This window comes from Trachurus trachurus (genome assembly GCF_905171665.1).
Source record: "Trachurus trachurus genome assembly, chromosome: 13".
Lineage (NCBI taxonomy): Eukaryota > Metazoa > Chordata > Actinopteri > Carangiformes > Carangidae > Trachurus > Trachurus trachurus.
Genome location: NC_139892.1, coordinates 26,551,886 through 26,571,825, shown reverse-complemented (window position 1 = coordinate 26,571,825; position 19,940 = coordinate 26,551,886). Strand labels below are relative to the sequence as shown.

The 19,940-nt window shown below is 40.5% G+C and overlaps 1 protein-coding gene across 1 annotated transcript in view; it reads left to right on the top strand.

Moving 5' to 3' along the window:
- The window catches only part of gbe1b (glucan (1,4-alpha-), branching enzyme 1b), a 94,523-nt gene extending 77,641 nt beyond the window's left edge, over positions 1–16,882 (top strand). Inside the window, exon 16 of the mRNA XM_083985238.1 lies at positions 13,578–16,882. Coding sequence (XP_083841364.1) covers positions 13,578–13,640 — 63 coding nt within the window. The 3' untranslated portion in view covers positions 13,641–16,882. The remainder of the gene's footprint in view (positions 1–13,577) is intronic.
- The last annotated feature ends 3,058 nt before the right edge of the window (positions 16,883–19,940 follow it).

The window sequence follows — 19,940 nt, the reverse complement described above, 5'->3', positions numbered from 1 at the left end:
GTGTAGATTTAGTTCTGTCTACCCTTTTCACTTCAGGCCTTTGGAGTGGACAAACACAGGTTTAGTAACATTCAGAATGACTGCCTGTAATATAGGTGTGCTGGTGTCGAGACAGGTTCAGACTTTCCGTCAGTAAAAGAAGGTGTAACGATGGCTTTGTTCCGCTGAAATTTCCTGCCAAACCTCTTCAACAAGCAGCTGCATCCTGACACTGGCACAACAAAACACACAGCCATCACAAATGTTGTGCAACTAACTGAAGTACTTGGTGATTGCTGAATCACTGCCTTGGCTTACTGACACACCTACTGTATGGCTCATACCTATAACTGGAGGATTCTAGTCGGATCATCCAAGGTGTCTCCTCTGAGGGCTCTCACTATGTAAACATGACAACACTTGAAATGGTTTCTTATTTCCTAATGAGATTACAGTGGAAAAATATCTGCAATAAGAACCTCATTGAGTTAGGGGTCTGCTGCTGACCTTACTTCACATCCTGTACTTCCCCAGTGTTCAATTCCGAGGATGCACAATGCTCAGAGGAAGTGACATGGTCACAAGCATGTGTAAAGGCAGCGCCCTTTCTCATTTTATTAGTTAGTTACATGTGTATTTTTGTTCCGTTGTTTACTACTGTATATTGTAGCTGGTGATGTCCACTGTTGCTTGTTGACTCGATTTTTTTCCATCGTAGGAATATGTAAATCTTCATCAGGTTGACACCTGTAACATGGATATTGATGGTTTTACAGCGGTTCTTTATGCAGAAACAGAAACGGGCGCAACCTGCTCACACATACAAAAATTTAACTGCCAGTGAATTAATGTTTTGTCCTCATTATCTTCCATGTTTGATTGCACAAATCAGTTTAATTGGCTTGAAATTGAGTTTGGGGTGAAGGGATCTTTTAGAGCTGTTCTAATGAGGTTTATGTGTGTTGTCATAAAAGACTTTTGCCTGTTCTGGCAAAAAGCCACCATCTCCCTGGTCTGGGCCTCTTCACTTAACCGCTGCTCCATAATTTAGTATCTTCTTCATTAATATGATTAGCTTTTAATGCGAGAAACCAGAACACGATCAAATATGGCTGCATTCAAAATAAGTTAGATTTGCCTGTCAGGGTATAGTATCCACTGTGGTTCCCCCCCACAACATCAGGTTTGTTTGTGAATATTGTATTCGGTGTCTTTGCGTTTCTTCTCATTGTTCTGGTAGTTATCCTGGAGTCAATGAGCGTCATGTGAATCTGATTTCAGATTCTCCACCAAACAATGTGCATTATTCATGGGGTTAGAACTTACCTTTTCATGTGCGTGGCTCTTGAGCTCACACGGCATCATGGAGAGGAGAAAAATATCTGGGAGAATGAACCACTGTGCTTCCATCATGGAGACTGCTTAAGGCTAATAGCATGAAATAGGTCGGACCTTGAGATACAGAAAGAAACACTGATATGCATTTTAAGCAGAGTGCTTGAGGATCTCCCACATTTGCCTCCTTTTTCTCCTGCTGTAATTTTTTTCTTGATTAAAATGCTGAAAGGCAATAAGATGTTTATGAATAAGGTCAGGGATGAATTAGTGAGGATCAGCACAGATACCCAAACACTCCAACTGTAACTTGGCTGATTGCATGTGTTAGATCTTATGTTAATGAATCCAATTAATGTGCGAGGACAGTGATGTCTGTGAAGTGGTCTGCACAGTCATCACGTCCTTCTGTGGTTTTTCCAGTTTGTTTAGTAAACTAGTAAACATCTTGAAGCAGCACGCTTATGCTGTTTCAGTTAGTACCAGAGTTGATATAGCACCCAGTGAGATGTTTGTTTATCTGATGTTTGTTTAACCACCTCAGATCAATGCCCAAAGTGTTTCAGTTAACGGATAGGGGATATTACTCTATATTAAGAGTTGGACGGTGTACTTTAATCCATCAAAAATGCGTTTGGCATAACTGACACTACTTTTAAGATCATCAATTCAACATTATTTAAGATTCTGTCGACCCTCGTTAAAAAGCCTCTTCCTCTTTCATGCAGACTCTGATCCTCCATCGTATTAGCTTAGGTTTCATCAGGTAAGGATTCAAATTCCACATTCTCTTAAATCTTTTCTACCTCTTATTAATTCACACACTACTGCTTCACCCACGTCCCTCTTGGCCAAAATGTGAAATTTAGTTAACAAGTCATCTGCTAATGTTGGCACCATCATGGATTAATGGGGAATGAAAGGAAGTGAGGGGAATGGAACCGACAGGAAGAGAGGGCGGAGGCAGGGTGGGACCCTTCAGCACATACTGTACTGTATCTCCTTCAGGCCCTCTCATAGAGATTGCACAGTGAGACTGTAGTCTTGCATAAAGATGTTTTTTCTCCTCCTCCTCACACCTACCTGGTTATGACAAGACTAATCAGACAAGAGTCTTTGTGGGGGCTGCAAAAGGTGCCCACACCATCCATGTTTAATTTAACAACTGTTGCTTTCAAAGTCTTCCGGAAACTTCTTATCTCCGGTGTCTTTAATGGGCCCATCAGTTGTCCAGCTTCCTCATTATGGAACGATAATAAACTCTCATATTCTCCAGAACGCATCACTCCTCAGATGGAGAATGCACATAATTGGATGAAACCAGCACAGTCTGAAGAATCATGATTGCGCAGTACACTGGGATGAACCGTATAGACCCTATGTCTACAAATCTGGTTCTCTACTCTTGCCTTCTTTGGCTCCTTCAGTCAGGTCTTTTTCACCATTACCGTAAAATTATAAAAATGAAAGAAATGTGCCTACCTCCTTAAAAACAAATCTACAAACAAAAAATGAAATAGTTGTGTATAACATTATTAGAAAACAGGTGTTTTCATGTATTTCTTGTCTGACTATGATAATGACTTCTGGTCTCATGACAAACATGATGATGCCTATGTCAAGATGGGATGCCACTCTGCTGCTATATAGAAGTGAGAAGCTGTTAACAGCACTATATTAATGGGACAAACAACAACATTTGAATATATTCACTGTACTGCTTTCCCATGTGAGCTGCTTTGCTGTGGACTAGCCCACCAGGAAGAGGGAGAGAACTGCTCAGTGGATCCATGCAAGTCAATGTGTGTGACATGTACTGTAACCCCTAACACCCACAGTTGTAGTTCAACACTGTACACTGCACCAACAGAGAAGTGCTAAAAACTGCAGTTCCTTGAAAGGCCACATGAAGCTGGCTTCAAGAATGAAACGCTAATATTGAGGGCGTGGCTGTTCTTTAAAAACTTGATTGATGTCACAAATACCATGTTCACCTTCATATACAGTAAATGGGAGATCATATCAGATGCCCAGCTCCTGCCGTCATTTTCACTTTTCAAGACACGGGTGAGGGATGACTTCTCTTCTGTTCATGCCAACCACAAAAGGAGACATTGATGATGATGAGAGAGAGTTTGATTTGAAGCTCCTGTTGTCTGATCTCATAGAAGAGATGGAAACTATTTTCCTTGCTGGCACTCACATGTTTTCAAAGTACCCCAGTACCAAGGGAGGGTAGTATGCAGGACATGTGCAAGTGCTCAGTTTTCAGAATCAGCATCCAGTGGTTTGCCATCCCAGTGGGGGTTTCTTGGTGATGGCAAGTTACTGATGAACATAAAAATACACAGATGCAATTTTTCAGAACAATTTGATAGTGATGATGTAGATGGAGAGACCGTACGGCAAGAAATTCCTGTTGCATTTTGAGTGGATAGCATCCGAGAGTTGCCATCCATAGAGCTGCTGATAGTGACCCATCTAAATCCAAAGACCTCTCTGTCTTCTCCAGCTCCATCTCTCCCCTCTAAGATGGACTGCATTCAGATGTCACCTCCAAGGGCCAATCTGTAGCAAGTTGAATGGAATATGTTCCACACAGAGTGCAGAACCAAGTACATGTTCCTTTGCCACCCAAAGGAAGACAAAGAGAACGTGTTCAGTGTTGTCACCACTTTTCTCATGCATTTTGAACTAAGAATCTCTCCAAGCAGACTGTTGAGAAAATGGTCAAGTGTTAAGAAAAAAAATGCTATTTTTCAACAGCAAATCAGTCTTTTCTGTCATCACTTAACGCCAATCTTAATAGCACATAACAGCATGTGCTACACACCCCAGCCACAAGAGGGTGCCAACATGCCAGCTGGATTGGCTGTCTCCTTCTGGTTAAGCTGGGCAGATTGATAGAGATACAGACCTGGAGTCAAGATCATTCCCCAACATTTCAAAGAAATAATCTGCTTTTATGATCAGAAAAAGTCTTCCAGTAGAAAATTTCAACCTCAGGAAAGAAAGGATATTCAGATAAATGTGGAGAAGGGCATTCGCTCATTCTTGGCTCTCAAGCCAAGGCATTTCTGTCCCTGGCAAGACTGGACCCTACAGTATGCAGACAAACTAGCACTGTCTTACAGGAGAAATATGGTCTCACACAATTCCAGTGGCTGCTGAGCCTGATGGTTTCCAGTGGCATCTCTATTGGAGAGGCATCCAACACTGTGTAGCCTCTGCATCCTCCCTGGACCGAGGGGTCATCATGCCCTAATTAGGACAGATAATTCCACAGATAAGACAGATAACTGTTCTACATCAACAGACAAAGGGGCAGTTGCACATGTTGGCACACACTTTTAGTTTGGAGCAGTGTGCAGTAATTGAGAACAACTCATGTGCCGGGTATTCCGAATTAGAGGTGGATCTGTTATCAAGAGCCCACACCCCTGTCTGGACTGGAAGCTTTAACCCAAGGTGGTGAAACAGTTTTTGTTACGTTTGATCAGGTGACCATTAGAATTGGTCAGGTAACCTCACTTGGATGGATGCACTGGCACATGAGTGGCTAAAGATTGTCCTAGCTCTATGGGCTTGTCCCATGAGTGGTTCAGAATAAATACAATGGCTCTCCCCCAGCAGTGCACCATGGCTTCAGTCCCTTTCCTTGTATTGTGGCAGTGATTCTTTCATTTTTACAGGGTCTTAACGAGGGTAAAGTAAGATCTATCTAGCAGCTATTTCAGCCTGTTATATTGGTTTTAACAGAAAGATTGGGTCAACAGTTTTTAGTGATTCATGAAGGGCGAACCCTGTAAATTGCCTACATCAAGGCCACTGGCTCCATTGTGGGATCTTTTCACTGTAATAAATGCTCTCTCCTGTTGCCCTTTTGACCCCTTGAAACAGTTAGAGTTGAAGATGTTGTCCTTGAAGACAGCCTTATTGCTTGCTTCAGCCTTTGCTTCGCACATGAAATCCATGCACTTTCCATAAATCAGGCATGTTTACAGTTTTCCCCTAGGATTACTAATGTTAGGATGCAGCCAAATCCCAGTCCACCTCGAAGGTTATAGGCTTGTGCTTCCCCTTCTCCCCATCTCTTGATCTCTTCTGAGGAGCTCAAATATTTGTTCACTGTGCAACTTCAGCAAAACCATATGTGTGGAAGCCTGTGTCCAAGGAGTATCTCTCCCACTGAATAGTATACAGACTGTTACCCTGTCTTATAGCTGGAGGGGTCTCTAGCTTCTAGGTGGCCTATGGGCCTGAGGGCTTTCTATTTAAGTGGTGTGTGCGGCTGCATACAGTACTAGCCTCACCCTGCACCTTTGCTAGAGATTGATTAGACATTATATCACCAAATCTGACAAATTGAGTCTTGTGGGGAGAAAGAGAAAGAAAGATAATTGTTAGGATCTCAAGCCATGTGTTCAATAAAGAACAATAAAGAGGCCTACATGTCCCTCCAAAAGCCTGGGCCGGAGTTGGTGGACAGTTTGAAAAAAGGAATGTGTCTGAAAACAAAATTAATCCAACTTTTCGGGCAACAGTGTATTTGTGATAGCTGCTGTATTCATAATAGTCAGTGCTCGAGTTCACCCTTTGTTTATCCTTCTGAGACTGTACTTTGTTTTATTGCCCCATGGTTACTACTTGTAATAAACATTTCTAGATATTAGTGATTGTCCATGATATGGATATAACCCTGGTTCTCTGATTAGCATGAATAAGTGTCTCACCAGACTTCTGTCCTTGCTTAAGGTAGAGTTTAGCTGGGTTTTTTTTTTTGATTATGCCTGACCTGTTTTCACTCCCTCCTGGCATAAGTTTCATTAGTGGCAGCCAGGTCGGGCTGCCGTAATGTTATTCAAGCTTCCCGCACTGAGACACTCAATCTAAGAACCAGGGTTATATCCATAACCCTATTCTCCATATGCAGAGTAGCCTACACCGTACACACTTGGGGAGGTTTCTGTGTTGTGCAGTTCCAGTTTGTGAGATAAATAATAAAATGGCTCGAATCCTGCGTCGAGCGGCCCTATCCTGTGTGTCATTCCCCCCTCTCTCCCTCCTATTTCCTGTCTCTCTCTCAAAAAAAATAATATATAAAAAATAATAATATAATAATAATAAATAAAAGGTTAACCTTAAAAAGGGTTTATTAGTTGGAACCAATGACTTTTTATAGGTTGATAAAACATTAGCTACAATTTATAAGCCACTAATAAGCTCAATGGCTGGGTTGCCAGATTGTGAATTAAAAATCCCTTTTGCTTTTGTTTCTCGTTTCTTCTCATTAACAAAGGTTAATAGGACTAACTTTTTAATAAATTATCAACTCCACACTTACAAATGTTAATAGAGTCACTGATGAAGGTTCATAAGTTTCTCACTTTCTAATAAGCTATCAAGTCTATTTGAAAATGCTAATAAGTTCTTCATTTTAGTGTTCCTTTGCTGCTCACTCTCTGTGATCTGACAGTGTGGTCGCATGAAATAAAGAACTAAAATCACAAATCAAGAATATCATGCTGGAGTAGGACTCACACCAAGCCCAACCTGGCAAACAAAAAGATGTCTATATCAATTGAATAAAACGAATAACGTTATATCAATAATAAAAAAAAAACAATCAAGTAGGCCTATAATATATTTTACATTTTCTGCCATGCTTAATTATTGCTGTGGCAGGAAGTAGTAAAACTTAAAATAACACAGTCTGTGTTGATTCTGTCTAATTCAAATCGCATCCATATCAGTGACTGTGTCTAATTACAGCCAGGTATAGTGGAAGCTTGACAGGTTATCTTTGTCAACGGCGTTTTCACTGCAACAGCAACACAACTGTGCAAAGAAAGAGTCAGGAAACGTTATAGTTGTGTAGTTGAGATCAAAATGAAGGCTGAGTTAGAAAATGTCTGTGTTTCAACCCACAAATACTGAGTACTGTAATTGTAAATTGTATAGTAATGAGTATAGTATGCACTCAGCAGTCAGAGCATCATCTTGCTGATGGGCACTGTGCTGATGTGTGCCTTTAGTAAGGAATCTATCAATATTTGCCTTTCAGAGCATTGTAAGTGTTTAAATTTTGCCTGATTTATAATGATACCAGAGTTGTTGTTGTTGTTGTTGGTGGTAATAACAGAATAATCAGCACTTGGGCTCAGTTCATTTTACCTCAATAATATGCCCCTGTAATATGAGGAGAATGAATGTTTGAACAGCTTGCCATAATGCTGAATGAGATAGATGAAAAAAATGCACTCTTCTCTTTATGCAAATAAAAAATGTTGTAGCTGAGCCTTCATCTAAGTGAACTGACAGCTTGATTCTCTGCAGGGCATTTCATTAGAATCTCTCTCATCAAGAGCTTGGACAACTGTTATTGAACAATTCCAATTTATTCATTTAGCGAGACAAAAACTTTAATAGTTGGGGACTAAAATTCCCCGAGTGAGAAAGCGTATTTTTGGTTAACCTCCTCGGTATTTGCCATATTTACAGTTTTGTTTGAATGTTATAATGTCAGACACAACGCTAAGAAACGCTGATGAATAATTAGTTGCTTCAAAACCTTTTGATAAACTTTGCATGCATCAAAGGGGATGTCTCCTTTGACAGTTTCACAAAAAGAAATTAAGCTGAAGTGAGGAAGAAAAAGAAAGTGAGGGAAATGTAGCAGAGTTGTGGCAAATGATCAAAAGACGTACATTTCCATCAGAAAGATCTAAGGCCCAATGCTGAAGTGTGAACTAACAGAGTAAAACTGTGACAGGACGTACAGGACCTGTTTCACACTTCACACACACACATGCAGTGCCTTGAAATCACACAGTATATACTATGAGAAAAATTTACTAGGTTAGACTTTGCATTGATTTGTACCTGTGAGTTTAGACTGCATGTTAGCTCACATCATCCTATGATTATATAAAACTCCCTTTTTAAATAGTTTATAGTGTAACTCTTCCTGTAAACTGAAATGCTGTGAGCTGAAAAGTTATGGTATCATGATGAACTAACTTTTTAAATTTTACATGAGTTTCATCTGGGTTTTTTTTCTTTTTTAGCAACATAAGTTCAATAAACTTCATGACTGATAAACTGATCATACAATTATTTAATTCTTATTTTGGTTATCAATCTTAACAATAATGATAATGTTACCCTAATTATTAATTAAAGTCATGAGCTGTCTTTAGTGTTATTGCTGCCATGAGTGGGCCTTCCCATTCCCACACCACTGTGGCAGTCTTGTGGTGTGCCTCCTGAAGTGGCCGCAATCACCAGACTCCATGCTGGGGCGTGAAAGCAGCCCACGTGGTCGTGGACCATGCAGCAGTGGACAAGGTTTCAAGGGGATGTATTGAGGCATTTGGCCCCACTCATGTGAAGACCCCTCTCAAGTGTAAATACTCACCATTCTGGATATGTGTATTGATTTTCAGGTGATTATGAGTTCATTAAAATTATTAAAAATCCAAACGTAATTTCATTGCAAGGGATCAAAATTCATCGTGCCGCTGCATGCACGCTGTGACATGAAACTTTGTAGCAGTCGTTAGGTTTGTTCACCTGTTGGGTTGAACTTGTTAGACATGTTGTAGAACAGGAATGATGCTGATTGGGTCAGCTTTGTAGGGCTAGCCTAGTACATGTAAGTCAATGTAGGTGTCAATGTCAATGTAGGTGTGACAGCTGTTCAAATTTTTTAAAGATTAAAAAAAAATGTCGTCAAAATGTGCCTCGCCCTAGCTGCCACACCCTTTGACCAACAGACAATCATTTAATAACTTTTGATCACGGTCTCAAGATGACGTCCACCAAGTCTTAAGTTGAGTCTGCCTATACGACAAAGTAACCCCTATGCAGAGGAGTTTTAAAAATTTGAATGGGGCGCTATAGAGCCATTTTGCCCTGCCCATGTGCAAAAATCCCAAATTATGTAGATTCTGGGCTGTCCCCATGTGCACATTTTCCTGACTTGTCTAGCACGGGAAAGCCCCCCAAAATGTGACCAAGAATAAAAAGTGCATTTCAGTAGTGTCCTTTGTGGTCAACTGAATTTTTTTTGGGGGGGGGGGCTTTTTTGCCTTTAAAGGGACAACGAGGAGTTTTGGAAAGTGAAGTGTTTTCACACTGCATTTACCATGAGCCTCCGTGCGCACGGTGAAATTCTTGGACCGGCACAAGACAGACGTCTTGTCAAGAATGTTTTCATTCATCAAGAATTAAAGTCAGAGGTTTGAAGATGATCACATACCGTCGTAGTTCCGACCATAAACGGCGATTCGGTGGCGTTATTCTCATGACCCACCGGGCAGCGTCCGCAAAACCAAAAGTAGGAAACGCTGGTCGGCTCGCCCAGCATTTCCACCACCACTAATAATAACAAAATAACGATAGAGACAAAACGATATATTTATCGAAAATGGACCCATTAACAAGTGTGGGTAGCGTAGATTCATCCACATTAATATGAGACTTTTTAATTGTCGCGAGAAACTCCTTGTTTCTTTAATGTACAGGATAGTCGAGAGAGAGACAGGAAATGGGAGGCAGAGGGGGGGGGGGGGTGACATGCAGGATAGGGCCGCTCAGCGCAGGATTCGAACTGGGGTCGCCTACAGTGACAACACATGGGGCGGATGCTCTACCAACTGAGCTGAACACCGCCCTGTTGTTGTCAACTTGACGCTCTGGCCCTAATTATCCTTTAATTGTGCACCATCTCAGTTAACCGTCCAAGTCAGGTTTGTGTTGTTGTTACCCAGTCAGATCCATGGTCTTCTCCAACCTGCATGGACAGAAGTAGTTACACTTAGCTGATCCTTGTTAAGTGAGTAATGGAGAGAAACAGAGACATGTCTGGAGAGTTAATGTGCACAGATAGTCAGGCAGTCCTCTCACCAGCAGCTGGGGTCAGGAGACAGAAACCTAGTGGATGATATATTCCTGTGAAAGCACCTCATGAATCCTTTATCACTGTGTTTGAACATTGATCAGTTTGAGTATTAGCCTGAAGGCTGGACTCTGCTCTTGAAGGGAGAAGAAAATCCGAATTCTCACATGTGAATGTGATACGAGGCAATGTAAGTACATCCATGAAAGGGAAAAAAAAGTCAGATAAAGGACAAACGGCCCCGGCTAACTTTCTGCTCATACAATACATGTGCATAGTTTTGTTTTCTCTCATTTTGCAGCTCAGATATTAAGGCTTGGAACAAATAGTCAGATTGCAAAGGTTCACTTGTACACTCACTGCCGCTGGATTGGACTGCTGGTAGTATGCTGTTGCTTGGATATGAAATGTGGCTTGTGAGTGTTTGCCAGGGAAGTGATAAACACCTACTCCAAATGACTCATCAGAAAGTAGCAAAGGCTCCATGGACATATTCAGACAAATCAAATCGGATGCAGGAGGACCAGGGTTTCTTGTTGCACATCGCCCTCACAAAATGCTGGGAGCAGAGTTTGTGCTACACTGATGAGAACTGCGTCTGACATTATTCCTGTGGAATGTATATTAATATTAGCCGACTGGATGTGAGCTCTAAATTAGAGCATAACGTAGGTTGACCAGGGATGTGAAGTAATTAGCACTGGGAGATGATCAGGGCGAGCAGGGATGATCTCTCTGATAACACAGAAACGCTTCCATTCACATAAAAGAGTTGTCTACTTAAATGGACAGTACTGCACATCTAAAAGCTGCTGCTCACTGGTCTGTGGCAACTGCAAGCTGAATATGTACCACCCCTCAACCCAGGCCGAACCTACCGGTATGTCTTTATGTTGATTGACTGAATTCGGTCCAGACTTTTCAAACCAGTCTGCAGTTTTTTTTCAATTGGTAACAAGCATTGATCAATACTAAAGCTACCTCACTTTGCAGACTGTGTTAAGAGTTTTGAAAATGTGACTTCAGTGTTGACCAATGCTTGATAGCAATTGGAAAAAAAAAAACTGTAAAGAGAGACCTTGTGTCTTACGCATAGCTGTATCCAGTTGAATTTGCATCCAATCATGTTTTCCCATTGACTTTGTATATAACTATGCTGGCTGTGAATTTTGACTCACATTCTGAAAACAACATTTACGCTAAAGGGGTTTTAATGGTTTTGCTGTTATTGCCTTACATTGTCTGGCATAGCAATCAGCTCATAGTGGCTGATGTTAGCAAGCTGTAAGTAGATATTGCTGTACAATGAATACTGAGATGATTCACTCGCTTAACATTCACCACATTATCTCATGTCACCTGTCCACAGTGGCAGCTGTTCAGTTACATGGACTTGCTGAAACTGCATATTGCAAACTTGATGATGGAAACAGATGAGTGCCTGCAACAGTAAGAAAAATGCATGAACCAAAACACGGCAGGATAGATTACCAAATGCTTAGCTGTATAAAGTCATGAGATCTTTAGTAAATGGGCTAAAACAAGCAAAATAACTGCAATGGCTCTTTAACCACTATGTGTGTGACACACCAGCTGTACCTACATTTTAAACACCTCATGGGTTGTGTTGTTTTGACTCTAAACAGCAGCGTCACACTTCTGCTCTGGTATATTCTCCTGTGCTGTTTCAGAGATGATGTTTGATGAAGCTTGAGAATATGTTTGATGAAAATGAGAATCATTTGATCCCTTTGTATACATCCACTCTGAATTTGAAGCGTTAGAATCATTTATAGTACAAAATGTATGTTTCTAATTTATGACACCTTCCTGCTGTGAGGAGTAATATGTTAACGAGAATGTCTTCCACTAATTGCCGTGCCAACACACGGGACTTTCTGCTGTTCTTTGTTCACAGATTGATTTAGAATTTGTCACTTTTATTGTCTATTTGGTGGAAATAAAAGCTGTTGACATATTCCAGGTTAGGCACAGTGGTAGCTTTTGTCTAAACAGGTGCAATGATTCATTCTGCCTTTCCTTCTCTCTGCGGTGCTTCTGCATGGAGACTCTCCCACTGTGACTGTTTAATTAGTCACCAATGCCTGTGTCAGTGTTTCAGCACTGGGCTGCTCCACTCCCTCGGTGACAAACTGTTGCCAAAGAAACACATCCACACCAAGCTCAGATCCACTGATGCCGAGGGGCGGCTTGAAGAGTTCAGGGGGTGATTGAATTGTTTACAGCTCTGCTCTGTTTTTCACTTTTCTGTTGGGAAATACAGCATCATTTATGTCTGCTTGGCTTTTCCTTTGGCATAAATCTGAAATGACTAATGGTACACAGTGGCTCCTTGCCTCCAAACGACACTGTGAATATCAAAAGGATTGATCAAAGACTTTATTAGCTACACCGCTCCAAACTAACGCCCTCACTAAGATTTCTTTGTACTGTATATATAAGGAAGCTGACATTTCCAGACTCTGTTCCTTCTGTGTTTTTTGTTGTTTTTTTGCAGTGTGCTGACATTTTCTGCTGACATGTTTTTTTTTCAGTCCACTAAAACTCAGGAGATTCTTTTAGCTCCTCTTATGCCCACTGGCAGATTGTATCTTCACAGAATACCAAAATTACAGTTGATACACAGCCAATATTTTCAGATGATGAAACACACAGATATTGCATTGATTAGAGAGTTTAGAATTAAAACGGAGGACTTTTTTGTTTTTTTGCCCTCACTTAAGGCAAGATCGCGCATCTCGGGATCCCTCACTTGGACGCACAGGCTCAGAATATAATGAAATGTTAATGACGTGAGTCTGAAACTGTTTGAATTACTGATCAAAAAATTTGAAGCATCAACTACGGCAGGATGCATATTCTTCATAGCTTTACAATCAATTGCTGCAGCAGCTGTTCACAGACACAAGTTCTCTCCTCTGCTGCAGAGCTGCTAACTCCAGCACCACCCAGATGTTTTCATGTAGCTGCAACATTGTCACACTTTGATTATACCTCTCTAACCTTGCAGGTCCTCTTCGATCAAGCCGGCGGTGTCTCCGCTGCAGAGTTGTTTTTCTGTACAGATCTGAATATCCCTAAAAACTGTACATACATCTCCCATCCTACTCTTCACCGTTTTATTTTCCTGTCTCCTCCTCTTTGTTTAGCCTTGATTGTTAGAAATGATCACATCAGATCATTAAGGCACCACCATGCCTGCCTCCTTAAAAAAAAAAAAAACATTAACCTGAAGATTCAGTAATCTCAAAAAAAGTATGATCGCATTAACATCATTAATCCTTGATTGTCTTTTTCCTTTTCTCCCTCTTTTCTTTCTTCCTTTTGTCTCTTTCTCTCTCAGATCTACATCCCCTGCAGAACAGCTATTGTCCTGGCCAACGAGGAGATAGATTACTGTTATTAGAGGAAGATTGTCTCCACAGAGATGAGGATCAAGAATGGATACCAACCCCAACTGAGTGTTAACAATCACCTTCATCTTAAAGTGTCAACCTTGCACGCCACCCAAACCCACTTTTTGTGTTCAGGTCTTTTTCTAAATGTGTTGAGGGGGAAAAAAACATTGTGAGCTTGTGTGCTTTCGAACACCATCTGCAACCTTAGATGCTGTGTAACCCCATTTACCACAGATTGGTCCATTTGGGAAGCATCCAACATAACCAGCAGCTAGATGCTAAAACTCAAAACCCTGCCGAGTCCATCCACCACTAGCCAGCAGCCATTTATAGGCTCTGTTGAATTTGGCGTGTCATCTGAAACACATGACCAGATACTGTGGCAGAGGGGGGGGGCAATGTAGCAAGCATTCATTTATTAAAACATGACAAAAGCTCAGAGGATTAAGAATATTTCACAATGTTATAATGACGCATTTCATTTTAATATCTGTAATAATTTTATTTTTGGATATAAATAATATAATAGTGTAAAACACAAAGAGATCTATGATATTACCAGCACTTGAACATCAAAACGTCCATGTATTTAAACACTGAAGATACATATTTGTTAATTTGTGTTCGTCTAAAAATACTGTAATTTGCACAAAGTAATAAGATGCCTTGAATTATTACACTTCTAATGGACACCTAAAACAATTGTGTTGTAATGTTTAAATTTATGCAGCTACTGGGAGCCTTTATGTGGTTATTAATGGCTCAGTTATTAAGCCAGTAATTTGCAGCTAAAGAAAGGTGATAAAATCGCCTCATTTCAATTGTGTTGCATAATACACAAGTCACATTTTAGTTGAGTTACACAGTTTTTTGTCTTTGCATTAAGTGACACAATTTCTCCAGTTAGTAGATGTTGTTAAATAATTGATGTCCCTAATTTCACTAAACTCTCACCAAACTGCTAATTCAACTATTAAAACGCTGCTGAAAATCAACTAATCATTTTGTGGGAGAAGAGACTTTTAAATGTGTCACTCACACCCCTGCCAACTTTGATCTATGTGCACCGTGTTCATTAGATACTCCAGCATTCCACAAGTTCACACAGAAAAGCGTTGTGTGCCTCACTTTCCAATTAGCTCTGACTTTTGTGACTTCTGTGACTCTTCCCACTTGATGATTGAACATCTCAAAGCTGCAGTGCTCAATCAGTGTTCCCTATAGCCGTTAAGCAAGAAGGTTATTGATTAACGCGTCAAGATTTATTTATGAAGCACATTTAAAAACAGCAACATTTGACCAAAATGCTGTGCAGTCAAAATAGCAAAAGCGATGTTGTATAAAACGACTTAGAAAATAAAAGCAATTAGACCATAACAATAAAGAGGAAATTCCCACACTGTGTTACATTCAATGAATACAGATTTGTTTTAAGGCTTATATGCCATATATGAATTGGCAGTTCATCCCAGAGTTTGGGGGCTACAAGTGCACAATCTCCCCTGTGCTTCAGATTGATCCTAGGACAATGAGAGCAGCTGGTCAGTGGACATGAGTGACCTTGATTGGATGTGTGGTTTTAAAAGGTCAGTGAGACAGGTTAGAGCAAGCCCTTTCAATGATTTGTAGGCAAACAATAAAATCAGTCCTAAAACATACGGGGAGCCAGTGAAGGGAAAACGTTCTCTCGCTCACATGCTCCTGACAATCTGCTGCATTCTGGACCAACTTGAAGCATGAGAGGGAGGCTTGGCTAAAACCAACATACAGGCTCTAATAGCAGTCAAGGCGGATCGAGATAAAAGCATGTGTAACCCTTTCAAAACGATTACACGATAAAAAAGGACTTGACCTTAGAAAAGAGTCTCAGCTGGAAAAAGTGAGAGCTGGTCACTGAGTTTATCTCTGTTTGTCCGATTTCAAATCAGTGCACTTTATCACACCCAATTTTTTTTCTCTGGGTTTTACATGGTTCCAAGAAACACAGGGCTTCACTGGGGGTAAAACTAGGTACCACTGGGTCCTAATATCAGGGCATCCAAAAAGTTTAGGGCCACCCTAACCCTCTAAGAGTGATTTCACATTCAATCCTTGGAAAAAAAAAAAAAACACAAAAAGTAGGCTGACATTCCTCTTGTGGTCACATGTGCAAAGAGAACCCTGTTCTCTTTATGCTCCACTGGCCTCAATCCACTCTCAGACCTCTATATTGGTAGTTAAACTTGGAAATTATTAATATTGTATGACTATTCTAATGATAATAATAATAATAACACAATTACAAATGTGCATAGTATTCACCCTCACATACAATTGTTTACTAAGTGCTCTGAGTTCTGAGTCTTTGTTTTGAGGGCTGAAAGTAATCTAGTGTGATAACACCCCCTAAGAATGGTGTACATGTAAATGGGAAACTGTATTGGCCCGAAAACAGAACCTGGAGCGAGGGGTTGAGGAGTAGTCACCAGGGCTGACAGAAGAGCTTCTGTCAAACAAACAAGTGAGACCACCCCCCGACGAAAACATGTACGAACTGAGGAACATCACTGATGATGGGTGACTGTTTTGTGCCTGATTTCGCTCACTCAGGCAAAATGTCATGAAAATGGTTTTTCATATGACAGGCTCCATCCTTTGAGGTTGTGTTTTGCAAACGACGATAACTGATCTTTTTCCAGCCTTTGAGTTCTCTTGATTTCCATCCTCCCTCTAAAAGTCCCTTGTTGGACGTCTTTTGGACAATTTCCAGTATTCTCTGCACGTTTTATCAAAGCAACACTGTTACAAGTAAAACAAGAGCTGATTTTCAGCATTCGGGATAAAAGCTAATGCTTTGATTTACTGCCATGGATACTGAAATTCTGTGATCCACACCTACTGCATTAGTGCAGATTCTCAGCCATTTAAACCGTGCATTGTAGCATAAGGCAGGTTTTGATCTGCCTACCCTGCAGCTGAAGAAGAAAAAAAACATTCATATTCAGGACCGTCTTCCTGTGTTTAGCCAAAAGTAACATGAACATGTCATTTCTTTTTGTGTAACACCAAAGCATTCAAAAATGCCTTTCTCCACCTCTCAAAACACACGGAGAGGATCAATCTACATACATTTCAAGCAAGGAGGTTGTGAGGAAGAACAGAGTGTTTAATTATTTTTCATCTGACCCAATGTCATTGTCATTTTACCTCTGCCAAAATGAATTGTCTGCATTTGTTCTCAAAAGTAAACCTGATGTCTGATACACAGTAACTATTGCAGCATACTTCTTTCATTATTCCTAATGATAAAAAATCAGTGTCTGTCGAGCCACAAGAAAAACGTGCAAGGACTGGATGTGGAGACTGGCCACAGATTCTGACATGTCACACATTGCATTCTGCAGAGTTCATTGCAATGACACTGTCACCAAGTATTTGATCCAAAACTTTTTCTGTTTCATCCCCGTAGTCTGAGAGTTCAGACTAAATCATTGTCACCTGTCTGTCTGGTTCATCTCCTAGAGTTTCCTCATCTGTATAAAGTGGTTGGTGGCCAACAAGAGATTTCCCAGTTACCCTATGTTTTTACATAGTAGCCTCTGATGCATCTGATTCCTGAATCACAACACTTATATTTGGCAAAATATTGAACAGTTCTTGTGAGAAAGGCATACTCGAATTTAGTCTCTGTTGTGTGCAATTATAGCCACTAGTTTCTCCTGAAGCGTGACTGATGCTGAAAACACAATACTAATAGTGTAAACACAGCATTTTGCTTTTTGAGGAGGTTTAAAGCACCTCTAACTGTACCCATATGGGTTTTTGGTGAAGGATCATACTGGACCACAGCCCTGAAATATTTTGGATGACAAAGGAAGTAATCTAACTTGCACTGTGCACTCCAGAGCTCAAAGGTTCAGTTTCCATTTGATGACCAGAAGCGCTGTGACACATTCTTATGGGACTGTACAGAGCAATTGCCTCAGTGATTCCAGACAACATGATGAAAGGGGGATGAAAGACAACTCATCACACTATAATGCTGAAATTTCCATTTCCTAGGCATCCGCACTTTGCACTACTTACACCAGATTATGTGTCTTTGTGCGCTGGCATCAATACAAGCTGACTCTTAATAGCAGCTGTGCCATGAAAGGCAGTTTGGGAAGATCACAATGTAGCTTTTGTTGAGGTTGTTTCACAAAGGTGCTGATTCAATTCTGTGGTTTTTGAGGCTGCATTTTTGGGAAGGTTCAAAAATGATTTTCTTTTTCCTTTTTTTATTTTGAATGTCTTTATTTCTGGCATTTTTCTGCTGTTGTTTCACACCCAGCACATATTCATTAACCAGCTGCTGGGTGTCTGTGCGGCTCTTTTAGTTTGGGTGCACATTTTGAAGCTGCATGACGCATCTCCTGCAACTTTTAAGTCTCTTCAGTGTCAAGTGTCTAAGAAAGACAAATGCCAAAAATAAATAATCCTCCACCCCCTCCCTCAGAAACTCTTTGGCCTTATCCAGAAATGGCCCACAGTTACTTTATGAGTATTCATGTGTTACCACAGGGGATGGCTCGTACAATATAATGCAGTCCAATCCAATTACCATGCAAATTTGTTCACACGGTGGACAATATAACAGAAACACCTTGCAGCACAATGCAGCACCATTGCAAACCATGGTTGAACTTTGGTGAGTCAAATCAACACTTTTCTGAAAAAACCACAGTAAAAAGTGCAAGTGCAAGCTTCACAGTGTGGGATGCTCACACATGGCTATTTCATGAGAGGCTGTGACCATCAAATCCATGAACTATGCAAGATGTATGTCCTGTGTTGCACATGAGAAGATTTCACAAGTGAGCCTGAAAGCACAGAGTGTATTGTAGCAGTTTGTCTCTTTGTATTTCTTATGAGCTCACAAGGATAGAAATGCCTGGAGGGAAAATCCTGGAGAATCCAATATTGTCATAGTCAGAAGTGGGGCTATGGCATGCACAAAGAGGATGTTTTCAGAGTCTGACCCATGAGACTGTGCAAGTCAGGAAGGGATTTCACCATGCACACTGCTGCAGCTCTAGCACAAAAGGCCTAAGATGATATTCTGTTCTGTCACTGGAGCTTTCCGGATAAGCTCAACAGCCTGAGACAAGAATTTCAGAAATGAGAAATGTCAAGTTTATTAGATTAATTAGTGAAATGTCTGTTAGGTCATGTGGCATTTTATCTGCTGGCACAGTGAAAACACAACCAATAAATAATTTTGGGGGCATACACGGACACCTATTTTCCGTACAAGCACTCAAAGTCTAGTGTAAAATGATTCCATCCAAATGGCATGATAAAAAGGGGTCTGCACTGTGTATGGTGTCTGAAGATGATACTAGACTCAACAGCAGGTAAAACCAGTCCAAACCAGTACCTGAGGAAGCTGCTTGAACATCAAGTATTCCTTCCTCAGAGAATTTCTGTAAGGCAGCTCTGTTCAACCTTCATCTGTCAGGTTTGATTTAACATGGGCATAAATGTGAAGGGTTGAACTTGCTTTGACCTATGCTGAGTCAATTTCTGCATTTGCGGAATAATATAGCTGAGAACTAAGAGACGTTAGATGAAGTTTTGTCCTCTTTGTAAGTCCATATATTTAGCACATCCTGTATGACAAAGACAAAGTTCACCTCACAGCATAAAGCCATTTGTTCTTTTCACTCCTGAATATGCGGAACATTCCAGAGAAGCACATGTACTTTTCATTGTTGTTTTTCGAAGAAAGACAGCCTGTGGTTTTCAGGAACAATCAGCTCCTGCAGATTTGAACTCCTGGGGTGCAAAGTATGGCACCTGATCCTTTTAAGACCAGCTAGCTGTATTTTTCTAGGATGGTCAGACACAGTCCTCCAGTATCATACCATAGGTCAAAGGCTCTGAGGACGTTTGAAAAACAATGGAGCCTAAAATGATTTTCTGGCTTTTTGAATTTTAGCATCATATTAGCAACATGCACAGTCTGGGCTAAAATATATATTTTTGAATATGTTATATATTTTGATATATAACACATGTTTGTGTCTCATGTATTACAATACAATGTGCGTCAGCTAAGCATAATTTTCCCCAGAAAAATAAATACCCGCTGGTCTCTGAAAAGAACACTTATCACAGTTCTGAGGGTAATTACAGAGTTCTGGTCTTAGCCATTTTTATAACTGTCTCGGTATTATATTGAAATATTAAATAATATAATTCAGACTTGTGTAACTTTTTCATGTAGTTTTACTTGTACAAATTGAGAATAGAGACATACATGATTTCTAGTTACCTTCACTGTTTGG